The sequence below is a fragment of the Pogoniulus pusillus genome, chromosome 27 (assembly GCF_015220805.1).
Source record: "Pogoniulus pusillus isolate bPogPus1 chromosome 27, bPogPus1.pri, whole genome shotgun sequence".
NCBI classification, from domain to species: domain Eukaryota; kingdom Metazoa; phylum Chordata; class Aves; order Piciformes; family Lybiidae; genus Pogoniulus; species Pogoniulus pusillus.
Window position 1 is genome coordinate 11,972,844 of NC_087290.1, and position 18,334 is coordinate 11,991,177.

At 49.9% G+C, this 18,334-nt stretch overlaps 1 protein-coding gene across 1 annotated transcript; it reads right to left on the reverse strand.

Annotated features, from left to right (window-relative positions):
• Positions 1-8,056: 8,056 nt before the first annotated feature.
• CHCT1 (CHD1 helical C-terminal domain containing 1) lies at positions 8,057-16,349 on the reverse strand. Its single transcript, XM_064166779.1, has 5 exons — positions 16,281-16,349; positions 15,390-15,518; positions 14,055-14,230; positions 12,756-12,855; positions 8,057-8,446 (listed from the first exon to the last, which is right to left on the reverse strand). Exons 1-5 carry the CDS (start codon positions 16,347-16,349, stop codon positions 8,057-8,059), a joined length of 864 nt encoding a protein of 287 aa, XP_064022849.1.
• Between the last annotated feature and the right edge of the window lie 1,985 nt (positions 16,350-18,334).

Genomic DNA, 18,334 nt, shown 5'->3' on the forward strand with positions numbered 1-18,334 from the left:
TTCTGTTGGTTTGGGGTTTTCTCCCTTCCTCCACCCCTATTTTCAGGGTCTTGTGATGTGGCTGTGGAAGGTCAGTCCAAGCTGAGGCTCCATGAGCATGGTTCCTGCAGGACTTGGACTGGGTGTGCTGTTAGGGGTCTGGGTTAGAATTTATTTGGGACAGGGAAGGCTGCTTATTGCTCTTTAAGAAAGTGCAGAGAAGAAATGTCAGACATTTCAGATGCTATTTTGAGCTTAATGGCTCTTAAGAACTGAAATTTTATAGGCCAATAGTTCATATACTGGTGCCTTCAAGTGTATTTTGAGGTGGAAAGGCTGAATAATACCGATTTTAAAATGCACTTGTGTAGTTAGTGAATGCAGATATAATGATTGCATAGCTGGGATAACTTCACTGAGGTGAGAAGTACTTACATTAAAATAAAACAAAAAAACAAACCAACTTCTGGGGCATTAAGATGTTGAAACTGCAGTCTATCCTCAACAGCTGTTCAGGAAAAATTCAACTTCAAATTATGTGTGGAAGTAAAACCTAACTTATTTATAGCAGTTATTGTTTCTGGGCTGCTTTAGGTACTACAAACACATGATTTATCTACAAGGCAAAACATGTTTGGCCCTGGATGCCCTTATAGCAGGGTGCCAATGAATTACAAAGTTCTTAGAGGAGTTTTTGAAGTCCTATTAAAACCATTTAAAATGAAAAGCAGGATGTAATAGTAGCAGAACTTAGGGAAGATGTGCTTCAAGTTATCCTAAAGAGGCTGTGTAATTTCTGTACTGCAGAAAGGTTTAAAAGCTTTGAAGTGGGTGCATGGATTTACACTTGCCTTTTCTGGAGACCATTTATGTGCTCAGGGTTTCCAGGCTTGGGTCTTCCAGGTCCTGCTTTGGAGAGAGGAATCTGAAAGATTCTAAGGTTCTGTGTTTGGGCTGTAACTGGTAAATGTGTTCTGTGTGAACCACTGCCATTATGCCAGCTCTGGGTTGTATGTTTCATGCTTTGCCTTCAAGTCAGGGCAGCCAGGATTGCTTCCAGCATGGGGCATGTTAGGGAGGCATTGAGCTTCAGTCTGGTAACCAAGTGCATCACTTCAGTTTGTTTCAGCAATAGCTTTATTTTCAGATTTTGCTGACTGGATGTACTTTGCTTTCTTTGCTGAAGCTGCTTCACCAGCGTGTCATGGACTTTGGTGCATTGGCTTGTCTGGAAGGGACTAAGGTCCTGGAAGTCACCCAGAATTCTCTTGGATAATGGACTTGGGCCAAGCAGAGTGACTTGGCCAAGAGCAGTTGCAGCAATCCTTGCAGGACCACTTGCATGCTTTTCAGAGGACTGAACTAAATCCTCACTTCACTTTTGTGCTGAACTTCCCCTTGTAGCAACTCCACAATTCCAGTCATGCCAAGACACTAAATGTAGCTGCAGCTGACCACCAAAGTTGTTAAAGCACAGGAGGTTTGCAGCTGCATGCTCTGTTGCATGTTCTGCATGCCCCAGCTTGGAACTTTCACCCAGTGCTGTCTTTGCTGCAGGTGTAATACTTACTCTCCATGTAACATAAAACTGACACTTCTTGAAGTGTTTTGTTCTCTATCTCCTCAAGTGAGTACTTGGGAGAGCATCTGGAGGCTGCAGTGTGGTGGTGTTAGTTGTTAATTCCTGTCTCTGCTGTCACAGTTTGTTGTTTGGGAAAGTAGGAGGCCACTTGGATGACTCCAGAGGAAGGTAAGTGATTTGTCCCTCCAGGCCACTCTGCTTGCAGTACATCTTGCAGTTTTACTTAAGCATTTTCTAACTCCTGCAGCAGGCAGAGCTGCAGGAGCAGATGTGTAAGCCCCTGTGACCTCCATGCTGTGCAAGACTTGCCAAGGTGAACCCTGAACCTTCCTCCCTGTAGAGGCAAAGCTGGGGAGAGCATCTCAACTGAGATGAGAGTTTTCCATCCTCATCTCAATGTAAGTACTGGGGTAGGGGTGGGCTGTTAGGCATGTAGAGTGGGAGGGCTCAGGCCCAGCTGTGCAGCACTTGAGATTAATTAATTCCTGGGGTTCTGTAGAGGCACAGAGCAGCTCCTGCTAGTTGAGTGTCGATTCAGTGAAATACGTCCTCTGAGTTATTCTGGAAGGTAAGTCAGGCAATCCCAGCAGTGGCAAGGTGGGACAGGTGTCACTTTCAGGGCAACTATTTTACCTGTAGCTTAAATTAAACCTTTAATGTTTGATTTGCAGCACAAACTTCTTTGAAACAGTAACTTCTTGTCCTACTTCATACAGTTTGTAAAGAGGGAGCAAGGTGATGTCAGAGTTCCTCCACTGCTCTTTGGGCTCTTCTGGGTACCTTGTTATGAAGGGCACTAGAACACAAAGATTTTCTGAGCCCACAAAAGGGGAAAATATCAGAAAGATTTTAAAAATAAATTAATATTCCTCAGCTGCTTAAAGTAAACCAAGTAGGGACTATTTGGCCTCAGACAGTTGTTTGGTCATTTTTACAACGTGGCATTAATTACATCAGGAAGTGTCTGCCTTGGTGTCCTACTCTCCATGTGCACTCTGCTCTGTACCAAAACCTGTGGTTTCAGAGGTGTGTGGGGTTTTTGTTTTCCTTTTGCACACAGGTTTTTGTTAAGTAACTTTGAAGAGTTTTTGTTGTTGAATTCTAACTTATTAGGACGTTTGTGACTTTTTGAAAACGAAGTTGTTTTCCCTCTGTGCTGCAGTCTGAATTTTGCTAATGGTGCCATTGTGCTGCTTCTCACGGTACACAAAATGCACATTGAACTTGATTTTCTTTTTTCTTGTCCTAAATATTGGTGGAGTCCAAAAAAAAAAAAAAACCAAAAAAGGAAAAAAAAAGGAAATCTCATTGTGCTTCAAACAGGAGTGAAGCTGTTGACAGACAGTTCAGTTCCATAGATTGGCTTTGACCTCACGGCTGGCAGCAGTGATGGGGAGATGCTGCCATTAATGATCTTAAACAGAGCTCCTTCCTTTGCTGCCTATGCAGAAACCTTCTGGTCCCTGAAGGTCATTTTTCCCCCGTTTGGATTGGTTGCTTTTCTTCCTTTTATAACAAGCAAATTGCTGGCCAAATGTTAGCTGCAAACCTTCCTCTCTTCCTTGTGGGTGTTCACCTGTTTGACACGATTGGCCTGTCACACATTGTGTTTCTTGGCCACCTGAGGATTTCTGTGAGGAGTGGGCAAGAAAGTTCCCTTTTTTTTTTTTTTTTTCCTCCCTTCCCTAGAAACAAACTATGAAAAATACCTACAAAATTAGTCATGCCTTTTTTTCTTTTGTGTGTGTATATCCCTAAATCTCAGGAATGTTTTAGGCAGTGTGAAACAGGTTCCCCCTTCGGTGATCTAGGGTTTCATTTAACTCTCTTCATTGCAATCCTAGGTATCTATAGCATGAGTGGCCTTAGTGAGTTTGTTGAAGTGCACATTTTTTTTTTTCTCTTCTTCTCAAAGGTAAATTTTAAGATGAAAAAGAATTAAAAAAAAAGATATATATAACTATATAAATATATAGAGCTATTTAGAAACTCAGTTTGTGGTGCACAAGTTCAGTGTTGGATCGCTAAGTAATTGTCGCAGGTACCATATGTGTAAGGTTTTTCTTTCCTGTGTGTTCCTTTCTGGGAAGCAATGTTGCCATGGTAACTACAACTTTACAGTTTCTTTACTACTTCAATGATGTGAATGAACTCTTAACATTTTATTGACTATGACCAGGTTCAGTACTATTTTTATACTTTATTGAACTACAGGGGATTTTAATTTAATAGCATTTTAAAAAGGAAAAAAAATAGAGAGAAAAAAAAAAGAGGAAACAAAAAAAAAAATTAAAATGATGTTTGCTTGAACTTGTCTGACTGTGGAAATGGAACTGCTTACACAAAGCCACCTCTCAAACACAATCTCTACCTGTAGTGCCACATCCATTTCTGTGAGAGTATCTTGATCATTCGAAGACCCTAACCCCTACTTTTGTCGTGTCGATAACGTTTCGTATCCTACTTCTCACAGACTGCAGTGCCCAACATTTTATTTGTAACCATCAAACCATACTCTTGTTTGTAACCAGCATCGTGATATTATGTAATTGTATTGCTAAAATGAAATATTGACCTAATAAATAGAGTGTTCCTGCAACTGGAGCTATCTGCCTTCAATGGGGTGAAAACCTGCCTCTCAGCAAGTTGCTGCTCTCTTGCTTCCTCCTCACAGAATCCCAGAATTCCAGCATGGTGGGATTTGGAAGGGACTCTTCCTGTCCAGGTCAAGACCACATGTTGAGAACAGGGGTGTGAGGTGGCACTGCTGGTCTTGGAGGAGTTAAACCAAGCTGGGTAAAAGCTACTTCCCAGTAGCGAATTTCTGCTTCTCGGTAGTCTGGGCGAGGTCCAAACCCTGCCAGCAGCAAGGACCATGCTCTTCCTCCTGCTGAGCAGTGTTAAGCACTGTTCCTGCCAACTGGCCTGAGGTGAGCTCTGGGCAGTGGCTGAGTTGTTCCCTGGGAGGGTTGGGTGGTTTTAAGCATTAAGAGAAATGCTGCCTTGGGCTTCCTGGAGTGTGGGGAGCTCCTTCTGGCTGGCTGACAGACTACTGCATCTCTGGTGGGGATAGCTCATGTCCTGGGGATGTGCTTCCCAGAGTGTCTGCCAGCTGTGAGGCCTCACTGCTACCTCCACGGGCAGCACAAATTTTGCTCGTTGCTGGCATCTTTCTGCTTCCTGTGGCACAAAATGTGTGCTGTGCTCCCCTGAGCCTAGCACTCAGCAGTGGTTTCTGCATGCATCTCTTCAGGTTGTGGGGGGGGGGGGAGAACAGGTTTTCTTTCTTCTCTCCTTCCTTTTCCTTCTCTCTGTCCCACATGTTTGTAGAAAGGCAGTTTTGGTTATTGGTTATGCATTAGCACTTTGTAGCATGCATTGCAATCTCACTGTCCTTAAGGAGCCCAAGCCAAAGCTGTGCAACACTTCGTGTATTTCTTAACGCTCCATTTAAATAGGAAGGAGATTGAGACTCTCTCAGGAAGCAGCAGGCTGAGCACTTCGAGCTGTGTGGTTGTGCAACTCTGCTATAGCAGCACCACTGCCCACCAGCCACCAGGACCAGATAGCAAGAAACAGCAATCCCTGTAGCGCTGCAGGAGGGGCGCTGATGCATCCTGTAGCTGATCCCAAAGGTTTTCTCTCTGTGCCTTTAGAGCAGGGACTTCTGAAGGTGAAACCTTTTCTCTTTGCCCACGTCATCAGGTGAGGAATCTCTCTGAGGTTGTTTCTGACAGAGCTCAGTTTTCCTTGAGAGCTTTCCTCTCACTTCTAAGCCACCTCACGTCCTACTGGAAAAATTGTAGAATAATCTAAATCTGAAGCAGGCTTTAATCTCGTTCAGTTCTGTCTTAAACCAGAGTGACATTTTTAGGGCATGGAGTGCTCTTTTGGCACAGCTGCACGCTGCTACCTTTGGCTTACAGAGACTCCGCCACGCAGAAGGTGCAAGACCACCTCCAGGTGAGAACATTTCCATTACTCTCAGCAAATTCCTCGTGTTCTGCAGCTGAACCAGGTCTGCAGCACGCAAGTGTCTGCTCTTCTGCACAGAGAAACCCAATGCAAGCAGCAGGCTCTGTTGCCCGGCGAAGGGAGTGCAAGACATCCTCCTTCACAGCCTCCCGGGAGCCGCTTCCTGCGCACGCTTGGCAGCGGCGCCTCGGCGGGCAGTGCAGCCAGGGAGGGGCTCACTTGCCAAGGACTGTGGGTGGTAGCCAAGATGACATTTCTAAAGGAAATCTGTTGTCCTGAGTCTAAAAATGGCCTTGTGTTATTTGCCCCTCCAAGAGGAACGTAGAAGGGATATGTTTTTTTTAGGCTAGGATTCAGGCAGTAATGAAGGTCTCCACCGCACCAGGTTAGAGGAGAGGGGGAGAAGATCCTCCTGAGACCTGCTGGACACACTTCTCTTGATGCACCCCAGGACACTGTGTGGAGGGTTTGTGTTTGAGTGGAAATGAGGGGGGAACAAATGCTGTCAGAAGAGGGTTCCTGCCCCAGCAAGGAAAGGAGCAGCTGAGTTGCCTGCCTCCTCACCAAGGTTTTTCATTCATTTGGGGGGCTGTGGAATCAAGCAGTAAAGGTAGATCTGAGACTTAGATATCCTTGAGCAGGTGGTGGTGCACAGCTGTTAGGGGAACTCCAGGGCGACAATAAATAAGACTCCAGGTTTTAAAACAGTGCAATTTTCATTTTGCTTGGGTTGAAGCTTGTTGCTAAGATGCTGCAAGTATTTCAGTGTTGTGTGGTTTCAGGAAACCATGGAGACTGCCTCCGTTCCCTGCCTTCTGCTCAGGTGATGGTGCTGTGTTAATTGATTTCCATGGACCTCTGAGGTTCTTTGGGAACCTTAAAAACAAATGAAAATCCACAAAGTAAGTGGGAGGCACAACTCAAGTCTTCTGGGAAGCTGTATCTGCTACAGGGGCTGGTACTGGGTGTGCCTAAGATGTGCTCTGGGTGGACTCAGTCTTACAAATATATGTAGGAGCAGCAGGCTGCTGGTGCTGGCTGCTCACCCAGGCTCTCAATCCCAAGCCTTGGCTATGTTTATTACATTTCAATTTTGGGTGTTTCATAGAATGGTTTAGGTTGGAAGGGACCTTTAAGATCATCCACTTCCAAACCCCTCTGCCACGGCCAGGGACACTTCCACTAACCCAGGTTGCTCAATGCCTCGTACAACTTGGCCCTAAACACTTCCAGGGAGGGAGCATCCACAGCCTCCCTGGGCAACCTGTTCCACTGCTTCACCACTCTCACTGTCGAGGATTTCTTCCTAACCTCTGGTCTAAATCTTCTCTCTTCCAGCTCAAAACCTTTGTCCCTTATCTTGTCATTACAAGTCTTTGTCAAGAGTCCCCTCTCAGCTCTCCTGCTACCCCTTTCAGGCACTGGAAAGCTGCTCTAAGGTCTTCCTCGAGTCTTCTCTCCAGGCTGAACAGCCCCAATTCTCTCAGCCTGTCCCCAGAGGGGTAGTTCTCCAGACTTCTGATCATCTTCGTGGTCTCCTCCTGACCTGCTCCAGCAGCTCCATGTCCCTCTTATACTGGGGACACCAGACCTGGAGGCAGCGCTCCAGGTGGGCGTCTCATGAGAGCAGAGCTGAAGGGCAGAATCTCCTCCTTCCTTCATCTGGTCACACTTCTCCTGGCACAGCCCAGGACACAGCTGCCTTTTGGGCTGCAAGTGACCACTGCCAGCTCATGCTGATGCGCCTGAGTCCCTCCCCTCCGGACAGCTCTGGAGCCACCTCTCTCCCCGCCTGTTTTGTGCCTGCTGTTTCATGCACTTGGTGTCTTTGGTGCTTACGAAGTGCCTGGGTGGTGTTTCCCTATTGTTGGAGGGGAGCAGACAGGCGGAGGAGGACCGCCTGGAGCCCTGCAGCCGGCGGCGGCTTCGCGTGGGACTTCCTCAGCTTCCCAGCTCACGCTTGGCTCCCTGGCTCGTGGGGTTTGGATCTGTTGGGTTTTTTTTTTTACTTTTTAGTTGGTCAGATTGGATTTTAAGTGCTCCCTCAGAGCTGTTGCATACCAGATTGGACTTTTTTAGAGGTAAATAGAAAGACTGTGGAAAACAGAGATGGAACGTGAGATGGTTGTGAGTGCATGAGAACTCCCACAGGACATGTGATTGCGTTTTAGCAGCTTGAAAATAGGCTTACGTGGGACAAATCCTCCTTCCACAGGCAGGCTGTGGCACCTGTTTGTGGCAGTGCCTGTCTCCTCAGCCACTGCTTCTCGTGTCTCCTTTACATTCCTGCTGTGGGCTTTGCTGTGCTGCAGTAAACAGGCTGCAGTGACTCTGGCCAGCAAACATCCCTGGGACAGGTTGGGCTGCATTTTTGCTCCAGAAGATGAGCAGGGATGGCTTGGCCAGGGTGGGCCCAAAGGCAAACCACAGCTATGTGTGAGCACCTATCCTGCCAGCTAAAGGCATGCTAATTACCACCATCTGGTGTGGGCCAGCAGAGGGATGGCTTCTCCTTCCTTACTACTGCCTTATGTTGTATTGTAGGAGCTTCTCTTGCTGCTGTTCCCCTGGTGCCGTGTCTGAGAGAGCAGTGCACTCTGCTCCGCCACTGGTCACATCCTCACCTGCTGACCCTTCAGCAGAAGTTCCCAGTGTAGGCGGTTCTACTCCAGCAGGAAGATGCTTCTCCTGCTTCATGCCAGCGCTGGCTATGTGAGTACCTCTCACCTGTCCTCCTTGCTGCTGGGTGCTGACTTTGTGGCCGTGTTGGTGGTGTCTGTCTCTTTGAGCCAGCCTCTCCTGCAGGTCACTTGTACCTCTGGAGAGACCCCAGCTGATATAAAGCTGCTTCAGTTCATCTTCTCTGGGTCTTGGAACTGAATCTGGATCTTCTGCAGGACAGCATAATTGCTTTAAAACAAAAGCAACACAACATTTTAGAGAGATTTATATGAGCAAACACCACACATTGACTCATGCTTGGCCAATTAACTCCTGCTTAACCACAGTCCTGTTGGGTGGCAGCAGCACTGTTATTGCCATACAAATCCTCACCCCAGGAAGTGTTTGTTCCTCATAGCTGAGATCCAAAGCTTCATCTCACCCAGCAGCGAGTCCTGCTGGCCTCTGCAGGGCTGTTTTCTGTGCTATCTGTTGCCCTGCATTGATATCCAGCCCAGCTCAGCTGCTTGTGTAGCTTGGCTCACCCAGCCCTGAGAAGTCAAGTGCTGGAGCCTGCACTTGGGTCACGACACCATGCACCGCTACAGGCTTGGAGCTTAGTGGCTGGAAACTGCTCAGCAGAAAAGGCCCTGGGGATGCTGGTTGACAGCAGCTGAACATGAGCCAGCAGTGTGCCCAGGTAGCCAAGAGGGCAAACAGAATCCTGACTTATATCAGGAAGGTTGTGGCCAGCAGGACCAGGGGAGTGATCATGCCCTTGTACTCAGCACTGGTGAGACCACACCTTGAGTCCTGGGTTCAGTTTTGGGCCACTCACTCCAAGAAGGATGTTGAGAGGCTGGAGCAAGTCCAGAGAAGAGCAGCAAAGGTGGGGAAGGGTCTGGAGAACAGGGCTTGTGAGGAGCAGCTGAGGGAGCTGGAGCTGTTTAGTCTAAAGAGGAGGCTGAGGGAGACCTGCCTCTTTACAACTCCCTGAGAGGAGTCTGGAGTGAGGCGGGGATAGATCTCTTCTCCCTAGTATTAGGTAATAGGACGAGAGGAAATGGTCTGCACTTGAGTCAGAGGAGGTTTGGGTTGTAGATTGGGAACAATCTCTTTGCTGCAAGTGTGGTCAGGGATTGGAACAGGCTGCTCAGTGAGGTGGTGGAGTCCCCATGACTGGAGGTGCTCAGGAAAGGTGCAGCCGGGCACTTGGGGACATGGTTTAGTGGCCACGGTGTTAGGTTGAAGATTTGACATTGTGACCACGGAAATCTTTTCCAACCAGAACTATTTTGCGACCCTACAGACTGTGGTTTAGAGCAGGACTCCTTCAGCACCGCAGCGAGACGACCACTGGCGCCGGGGACAGCTGGTGGTGGCCGCGTTCAGAGCAAGGCTCCAGCGTGCGGGACGGGAGCTGGGCGCTGCTGAGTCCCGCGGTGGGCGCTGCGGCCGGGTGTGTTCTGCCACTGGATGTCACTGTCGCTTTGTAGCACCCTGCGCACCGGGAGGACGGCCGGGGGGTGGCGGTGGGTCCCTGCGTCTCCCGGCGCTCAGCATCCTGCGCTTGGCGGGGTGGTACCAGGGACTCCCTCTGGGTTATCCGGGGCAGGGGGAGGGAAATGGAGTTCGCGCTGCCAGCGCTCATTCTTTTGGACGTTCTTTCCTAGGAAACCCTCCTTAGGCTCAGATAACCCAGAAGATTTATATCTTTACTCCCTGACTGAGGCGTGGGACTGATTTCTGCAGCGTTCAGCAGCGTCGTGCAGGAGCTGGCAGAAGGCAAAGGAAAATGATGCTGCGTTCTAACTCTAAACTGAGAGGGGAGTCTGGGTTGGTATTTCCAGCAAGTCTGAAAACAGAGTTGGGACCCGTGTGTGAATTTAGATGTGCTTTGTTTGTTTCTAAAATGCCTGCCCTGTGAGGAAAGGCTGAGAGAGTGCTGTATTTGCTCAGCCCTGAGAAGAGAAGGCTTGGGGGAGACCTTTTTGCCATGGGCCAGCTCATAAAGGGTGGCTATTGAGGGGATGGAGACTCCCTTTTTACAAGGAGTCCCATGGAAAAGACAAGGGGTGATGGGGACAAGTTACTGCTAGGGAGGTTCTGACAGGAATGCAGAAGAAGACGCCTGACCAGGAAAACAGAGATAAGAATCATCTCCCAAGGGGAGCAGGGAATTCCCCTCCACTGGTCACTTTCCAGACTCAGCTTGGCAGGGTGCTGGGCCAGCTCGTTTCAACTCCACTCTCACTGAGGCAGGCTGGACCAAATGGTCCTTGAGGTCCCTTCCAACCTGGCGTTCTGTGATCTTATGATCAATTAAAAAGGTCTAAGAGCCCAAGTGTGAGGGAAAGGGGCACAGACCCCTGAGTCCCAGGAGCTGTGAGCAAGGCTAGTAGTGGCCAGCAGCCTGCCAGCCACTCCCCAAATTATCCTCAGTCTCTTACTAATTACAGCTTGAGTCTGCATTTTTATGCTCACTCATCTAAATAACGAGACATTTCCAAGGAATCTATTTCTGTGAGAAACACGTTGCTCGTCGTCGTCCCCCCCCCCAGATCTGCAGCCTGTTGTTTGTGCTCCAGCAGGGAGCTTGACTGCTGTTCCCTTCCCACAAAGGGTAAAGACACTGAGGGCTTTTTTTTATTCTCTTTTTTTTTTTCCCCCTCCCCACTTGTCTTGCATAACAAAAGGCATTTGTCACCCCTTACATAACAGGCAGAATTTGTCACTGCTCCTGTCGGCCTTTCTGGAGGCTCTTGCAGGCTGCAGGTTGCTGCAGGCTCCTTGCTCGCCACACACCGGCGCATCACCCCCCCTCCCCTGCACACGACGCAGTCTGACTCATGCTTGTCACCCACCACTTGGTTTTGTTCCTTTTGGGCTTTGGGTTTGGTTTGGTGGTTTTTTTTTTTTCTGCCTCCTTGGAAAGGAAGATGTGGAATCGTGTGGTTTGGTTCTGGTATTTATTTAGGGGAAGGTGTTTGGGGGTGGGGGGGAGGGTTAGGCATAAAGATTTGGGGCTGCTCAGCCTGCAGAAAAGAAGGCTCCAGGAGGCCCTTAGAGTAGCATTTCACTATCCTCAGGGAATCTACAGGCAGGCTGGGCAGGGACTGTTTAAAGGGGGCTGTGATGACAGGACAAGGGACAATGGCTTGAAGCTGGAGCATGGCAGATTTGGGTTGGACATCAGGAGGAAGTTCTGCACAGCAAGGGTGGTGAAATGCTGGAACACCAGGGGTGTGTTTGAGTCCCTGTCCCTGGAGGCATCCAAGATCAGGCTCAGTGTGGCCCTGGGTAGCCTGAGTGAGTTGGAGGTGTCTCTGATGAATGCAGGGGGGTTGGACACGTTCCTCCTGATGTCCAACCTAAATCTTCCCTACTCCAGCTTCAAACCATTGTCCCTTGCCCTATCACCACAGGCCGTTCTAAACAGCTTCCCTGTGAACTAAAAATGAAACCTGCATGGCCACCTTGCCCCCTTACTCTCTAGCTGGAGGACAGCCTCAAACTGAGTTGTGGCCTTGCCACTGACAGCTGACTACAGCTCTCTTTGTAAAGGTGAAGCAAGCAGTGTCCCAGTAACCCAGCAAGGTCTCACCTCCTGTTGCTTTCTAATTTACTCAGCACAATTTCCTGGTTGGCTCCTGTCTTGGTTTTCTTTCTAGAGCTGGTTTTAATTCTTTTTTTTAAAATAAACTTCTGAAAGTATGTGTTCCTTGTGGACCTTTGAACTTCCTGGTGTACTCAGCCTTTGCTCAGGAGATATGGTTATGGTTGTCTATGAGTGTGCTTAAACGAGTTAACCCTTTGGAATCAGTGCTTAGGGGATTGGTTGTTGCAGCTTCCTCCTGTGGCTGATGCTCAGGCACAGAAAAGGGCTTTGGCAGACAGAGGATTTACCTGGACTGGGCACTTCTTTCAAAGGTTAACTCTTAGAATCATAGAATCAAGCAGGTTGGAAGAGACCTCCAAGATCATCCAGTCCAACCTAGCACCCAGCCCTGTACAATCAACTAGACCATGGCACTAAATGCCTCACACAGTCTTTTTTTGAACACCTCCTGTGACAGCAACTCCACCACCTCCCTGGGCAGCCCATTCCAATGCCAATCACTCTCTCTGCCAACAACTTCCTCCTAACATCCAGCCTAGACCTCCCCTGGCACAACTTGAGGTTGTGTCCCCTTGTTCTCTTGCTGGCTGCCTGGGAGAGGAGGCCAACCCCACCTGGCTACAGCCTTGCTTCAGGTTGTTGTGCCATCAGATTAAAGTATGGTCTGCGAAGTGTGCCTGGAAACAAGGAATCACCAAACAGCTCCAGACATTGTAAACTATGCAGCTGGAGACAGCAGTGCTGGCCAGGGCAAGCTGTGAGAGCTCAGTGCCTGTGTGATGGGAGTAACGGGCACCATCTGCAGCATTGGTGGCCTCTGTGAAACAGGCTTCTGCTTTGACATGGATCAGTGTGTGCTAGCTGCACGGTACAGCTGTCCCCTTCACGTCAGCACAGCAGAACACCTCTCACAGGGTGTTTACTTCCCTGTTTGCTTACCAGAAACTTAGCCATCTGGTTCTTCTTGATGTACCTGTGCAGCTTCTGCAGTTGCTTGGCATCCATCTCTGAGAAGAGGCAGACAAAGCTCCACAACATCCTCGGGAGAAGACAGACACATGGCTTGTGCGAGTGCTCACCTCAGCCTGCTCCCCAGCTGCGTGGTGAGCGTGACCGCCGACATCCCCTGTCCGCAGCCTGCGCCCCACTTTCTTCCTCTTTCTCCCTAAAAACGTCTCCAGAACTGCTCTTCCCTAAGCATGGGAAGGATCATCCATTAACTCAGGAGCCACTTGACTTGCAAAAGGAGGCTGCTGATTGTCCTGGAGTCCTGTATAGCCCAGAACCCCTCTCCCTCTGTGGTGTGACTGGGGAGGAAAAGGCGGGAAAAGAGCTGTTCCCCTGGCCCTGCCCTCAGGCGTGAGGCGGCAGCGAGGCCCTCCCACGCAGTGCCCGCGCTGGGATGGCGCTGGGATGGGCTGTGCTCTTCTGCCCAGGCAGTGCCAACTCTGCTCTTTGGCTAGGAAGGGTATAACTGTTGGGGGACTGCTCGCCTTGGGGTGCCCGCATTAGAGTTCTCCCCCCGCCTGGACAGCCTCTGCAAGAAGGAGTCCCCTGGCGCTCCCAAGGACAAGCTCCTGAGGGACGGAGCCGCCTCTGCTTTGGAGGGCTCCCACCCTTAGCACCCTTTGTGCAGGCTCCGTAGCCCTTAACGATCCTTGGATGGCTTCTGAAAGAGAGCGAGGGGACAAGCACCTGGAGCGCCCTTCCCTTCAGCCAGCCTGGCTGCCGGGGAGCACACACGAATGGCTCAGCCTGATCAATAATGGCTTAATAGCTCAGCCTCTTCCAGCTGCTGACCTCCAAAGCGGTCAAATCGCCTATGGTATCCTTGTGCATCTTAGTCTGACTGACTCTGCCAATGAGAACTGGATTAATTCCTGGATCTCGTTTTGGGGGTGGGTTTTTGGGGAAATACAATGACTCTATTTTCCTATAAATTCCTGCCTCAGCCACATTCATTCCCTGCCTCCACAGCACTGATGGACAGCAAATTGAACTGGCCTTGCACTGGGCAGTATCGACGACTCGTGGCCTCTGCTGGGTCACCTGCCCAACCAGTGAGCCTTCGGCAGCTAGAGCGAAACTGCATTCCACGACACAAGCTAAGCAAGTCTCCTCTGGACACCCACCTTCATTTCCAGAGCCTGCAAATGCGGGGCCCAGGTAGGTGTCTAAGGGCCCACTGGGAGCACCAGCAGTGGGGTACCACCGGTGCTGGTAGGGGCAGAGCCTTACTGCTGCCAGTGCTTGACTTCTGAGGCTCTGCAGTACTGCTGGAGGAACAGATCGATGCGGCCGCCGATTATGGCCAAACTTTCCCTCATGTGCTTCATTTTCTTCTCTTTGGGGAGGTGCTGGGGCAAATGCAGCTTCCTAAGTGACTTCTTAAAGGGTCTGAAAAACTCCTTGCACTGTAAAGAAAAAGTGTAGGCAGAGATGTTCAGCACCTGAAATCCTGGTTCACTGCACAAACTGGAGAGGGAGCAGGCTGGGGTAGCCCTGAAGGAGCCTTGTGCTGCGGTGAGTGTCTCTGTGTGGACATGGCGGGGCTGATGTGAGCCTTTAGCAGGACCTATGTCATCAATCTCAGTTGCCTTTGCATGTCCCAAGGTTGGTGGCACCCAGCTGAGGCATGTCTAATCACAGAATGGGTTGGGTTGGAAGGAACCTTCAAAGATCATCCAGTTCCAACCACCTGCCATGGGCAGGGACACCTCCCACCAGGCCAGGTTGCTTAAGGTCTCATCCAGCCTGGCCTTGAACACCTCCAGGGAAGGGGCATTCACAGCCTCCCAGGGCAGCCTGTTCCAATGTCTCCCCACCCTCACTGTAAAAAGTTTCTTCCTGATCTCCAGTCTCAATCTAAGGTGACTTGAAAAGAGAATGGAAGGATTTAAAGACTAGGCGTTCCCTTTGGACATTGTAGGGCCCGAGGTCTAACTTTGAGGCTAGAGGAGAGCTGCTGTTCTGCAGGAGAAGGAAGGGGAACTGCTTTGCTGATGTTCTCATGCTGCTGTTTCCTGTAGCCCGGCCTGGGACGTGCTGCAAATGTTTGCACTCTCAGAGGTGCAAAGACTGCATGTGGATGGCCTCCCTTTGGACCATCTTGTCTGTGTGTTTTCTGTCTGTGCCAGGGGCTGTGTGGTTATATCATGATGCACCAGAACAGGAAAGTCAGGTCCCAGGGGGAGCTGGGGCTTTGTGGCTGTAGTGTAAGGGATGCAGAGACCAAACCGGTGCAGCCAGGGAGCACCTGGTGTGATGTGGAGTGTAAATGCAGCAGCACTTGTTTGAAAAGCCAAAGAGTGTCTGTGAGATGTGACTGATTTGGTGGTGTTTGGAGATTTGTTGGGTGACTTGTTTGGGTTTTTTTTTCCTTTTAAATGAAAATGTGATATGGAGATGGTGAGAAAACAATGAGGTAAAAGCTTTCAAAGCCACAGAACGAAGTGTCTTGTCCTGCTCTTTTGCTCCCTCAGCCAAACTCCTGGGGTTTATTTGCTCCTTCTCTCCCAACAACCTGAGATGCCACCAACTTTTTCTGCTGCTAAATTCTATTCAGTATCTCACAATTTTAAAGGTGTCCCGATCCAGGCCATCTGCACAGCAGATGAGTGGTGTCTTGCATGGTGAAGCACTCTCCCCATCCGTGACAGAGGCTGCCTCCTTCACTGTGCCAGCCAGAGCCTTCTCCGGGGTCTGCAAATTGCCAAAGCCCACAGGTTAGTCCTCCAGTCCCTGCAGCTCCTCCTCCTGAAATAACTGCCAACGACAATGCCAGTCCTAAAGCTCAGAAGCACTTCTCTTCCTGCTAAACGATTCCAGGCTGAGGTTTCAGAGGTGCTTCCTGAAGCTGGGCATTCCATCATAGTTAAAAGTCCATAAGAATTAGGTGCCTGCTTGAGGTCTCTTTTGGAAACCCAAGCTCTAACAAATTACAAGGTAAACAGTGGCCACTGGTTTCTCCTGGCATTAATCAAACATGGGCTGGCAGCCACTTGTTAAGTGGCAATCTGTGGTTACAAAGGGCTCATTGTAGTGCCAGGCTGCTGCAGCCCCAGAATCCATCGACGGAAAAGGTGCTGTGTGGGGCTGACCTGCTGCAGAGCCAGACTGAGAACAACCCCAAATGCTCAGGCACTAAACTTGCACCGTTCTGCTCCAGGCAGAGGGATATTTTCTCTTGAAAGGGCAGTGGCTGTGTTCCCTGTGTCAACGTTTGTGTAGGGAACTCCTCCACTCATCTTCTGGGGAGCAACATTTACGTAACTGACACCAGCTCGTGTTGTCTTTTAGAACTTGCTGAAGTGTGTGGGAAGAGAAGTCCTCTTCTCTCTGACATGCTCTGTCCCTTGGGAGATCACGTCTCTGCAGTTTTGATCCAAGCTACATTTCAGAAGTGAAACTGAAGCTGGATGCTGCTTTGGTCTCACTGTGTGCCATCTCCCTCCCCATCCTCACCTGGCTGGCTGTGCCATCTCCACTACCGTCCCTTGCCCTGGATCCATCCACTTCATCCTCAAAGCCCATGTCCTCCATGGGACACAGACTCTCCCTTTCCTGAGGTCTCACCTACAGCAGCTGGGAAGAGCAAATCACCACAGAGCTGTTTGGACCAAGCCAAGCTGGGCTGGTGACCAAGGTAACCACAGTGCCTGGATACCTGTTCTCAGCTCTGCCAGCTGTGGAGACTGCTGGGGCCCTCCAGCCCCACAAAGCTGTCATCTCTCCCCATCAGCTTTCTTCTTTGATTTGTGGTCCCAAAGACAGAAAACCCTGAGCACAGACCCCACAGCTCTCTGATGTTATGGTTTTGCCCTTGCTGGCAGTGGTCAGGGTGTTCAGTGAGTTGATGACTCCTGCACAGTGGGAGAGAAAGCTCCTTTGCTTTGTTTACACCTGTAGGAGCTTAGGGAAGCCTCTGGGACTCTTGGTTGGCACTGAGTCTGCACCTGTAGAAAGTCCACCTGTAGCTGTGCACCAGTCCAGATTTTTTTGGCCTCTGGATGTGGTGCAAAGGGCAGCTCTGAGCCACACCTTTGTGGGGTTGGCTATCTGCAAGTGTGGGCACAGCTCCTGGGGTGAGCAATCACAAGTTCCCTCTGCAGCTTGTGCATCTGCAAGTTCAAGGTGAGCCTTTCTCCAGCTCTCACAGTGCTCCCAAGGCAGAGATCGAAGATCCTGGCTCACCTAGGGCTGGGGATCATCTCGGTGACAGAGCCATTTGATGGGCAACATAGGTACAGCCAGGAAAAGGGATCTTGGGCTGCGCCCTGGGTGCTTTCCAGGGAGCTGGTTTGAGTTGAGATTTCCATTCCCATCACAGTGTAATGGAAACTTGGGGCTACATCCTTCATAGATGGTGGTGACAGCCAGCCACAGGAGATCTCATTCTCCTGGGTGCCATCTCTTTTAAAGCTCTCCTTTTTAGAAAGAATAAATTGCACTTGTCAGGAGGAAGTCTGGAAAGGCTTGGCTTTAAAGAGACTTTGTTTTGAAAATTTACTTCAAGGCCAAATGCTTTCACAGAGAAAAATGTGTCAGGCTCCCATCATGCCCTGACCAGCCAGACAAGTGCAATTGTTGTGTCCCTTGGACAATTGGTGCAGTTGCTGCAGCTGTGATTCAGCCTGGCTCCTGTGCCGGGTCGCTTCTGGCACCGGGAGTCATCTCCAGGGCTGGACAAAGGGCTTCTCTCTCTGAGGTCCTGGCTGTGTGGAGGGACCAGAACTGCTTTTGGCAGAAGTTTGGATGTGTTTAGTCCCTGAAAGAAGAGAACTGCTTGCTGCAGATGGTGATGCCAAGTGCCCGCCGAGCCAAGCGCCTGCTGCAGGTAGCAGTCCTGGGGCAGTGCCCTGCTGATGGGTCTGGAAACCGAGACAGGCTCTTGTCTTCAGCCTGTCTGAGGGAAGTTTGGCCTCTCCTCGTGACTGAATCCAATAATGACACAAATCCATTTAAGTCAAGCCTTTCCCTTGAGATGTTTGCAGCATTTTCCCTCCTGTGTCTGCTTTCTACCTCCCCCACGTCTGAACTGTTGCTGTCAGCTGCGGCAGGAGCCCGGCACAGGCTGCTGCTGGGCAGACACAGAGACATCGCCTTCTAAGGCTGAGCACCTCACCTAGCTTTGACCACCTGAGGTTTATTGCAGTTGGTTTAGGTGTGTTGTATCTTAACACACAGCCAGCAGTGCTGGTGGCACAGATAACTGCACCCATGCTGCTCCAGCCTGGCTCTGGGACTGCCTCAGAGGTTGTTTGGTCGAAGGAGATGTTGAAAATGTTTCTCGCCTCCTGTTACCAACTGCCTTCTTGCAGTGTTTGCTGCCTGCAGTTGTGACATTTGTGTGGCAGGCACCTTCCCTCCTTTTCTCCTCCAGAGGTTTCAAACAAGAAGCTGCCAGCTTATGTCCTCACCTCTTAAATCAGGGTGCTGAAGGACAGTGTGTTTGGGGGCTAGTTAGCCTGGAGAAGGGGAAGCTTAGGAGCAAACTCATTGCTCTCTACAGTGCCCTG

Excerpts from the sequence above, each read along its gene's own strand:
- CHCT1 (XM_064166779.1), bottom strand. The coding sequence starts at position 16,349 with ATGGGCTTTGAGGATGAAGTGGATGGATCCAGGGCAAGGGACGGTAGT. Across the intron at positions 15,519-16,280 it reads GAGATGGCACAGCCAGCCAG|ACCCCGGAGAAGGCTCTGGC; the intron begins GTGAGGATGGGG and ends GGCAATTTGCAG. Across the intron at positions 8,447-12,755 it reads ACCAGATGGCTAAGTTTCTG|CAATTATGCTGTCCTGCAGA; the intron begins GTAAGCAAACAG and ends TTTGTTTTAAAG.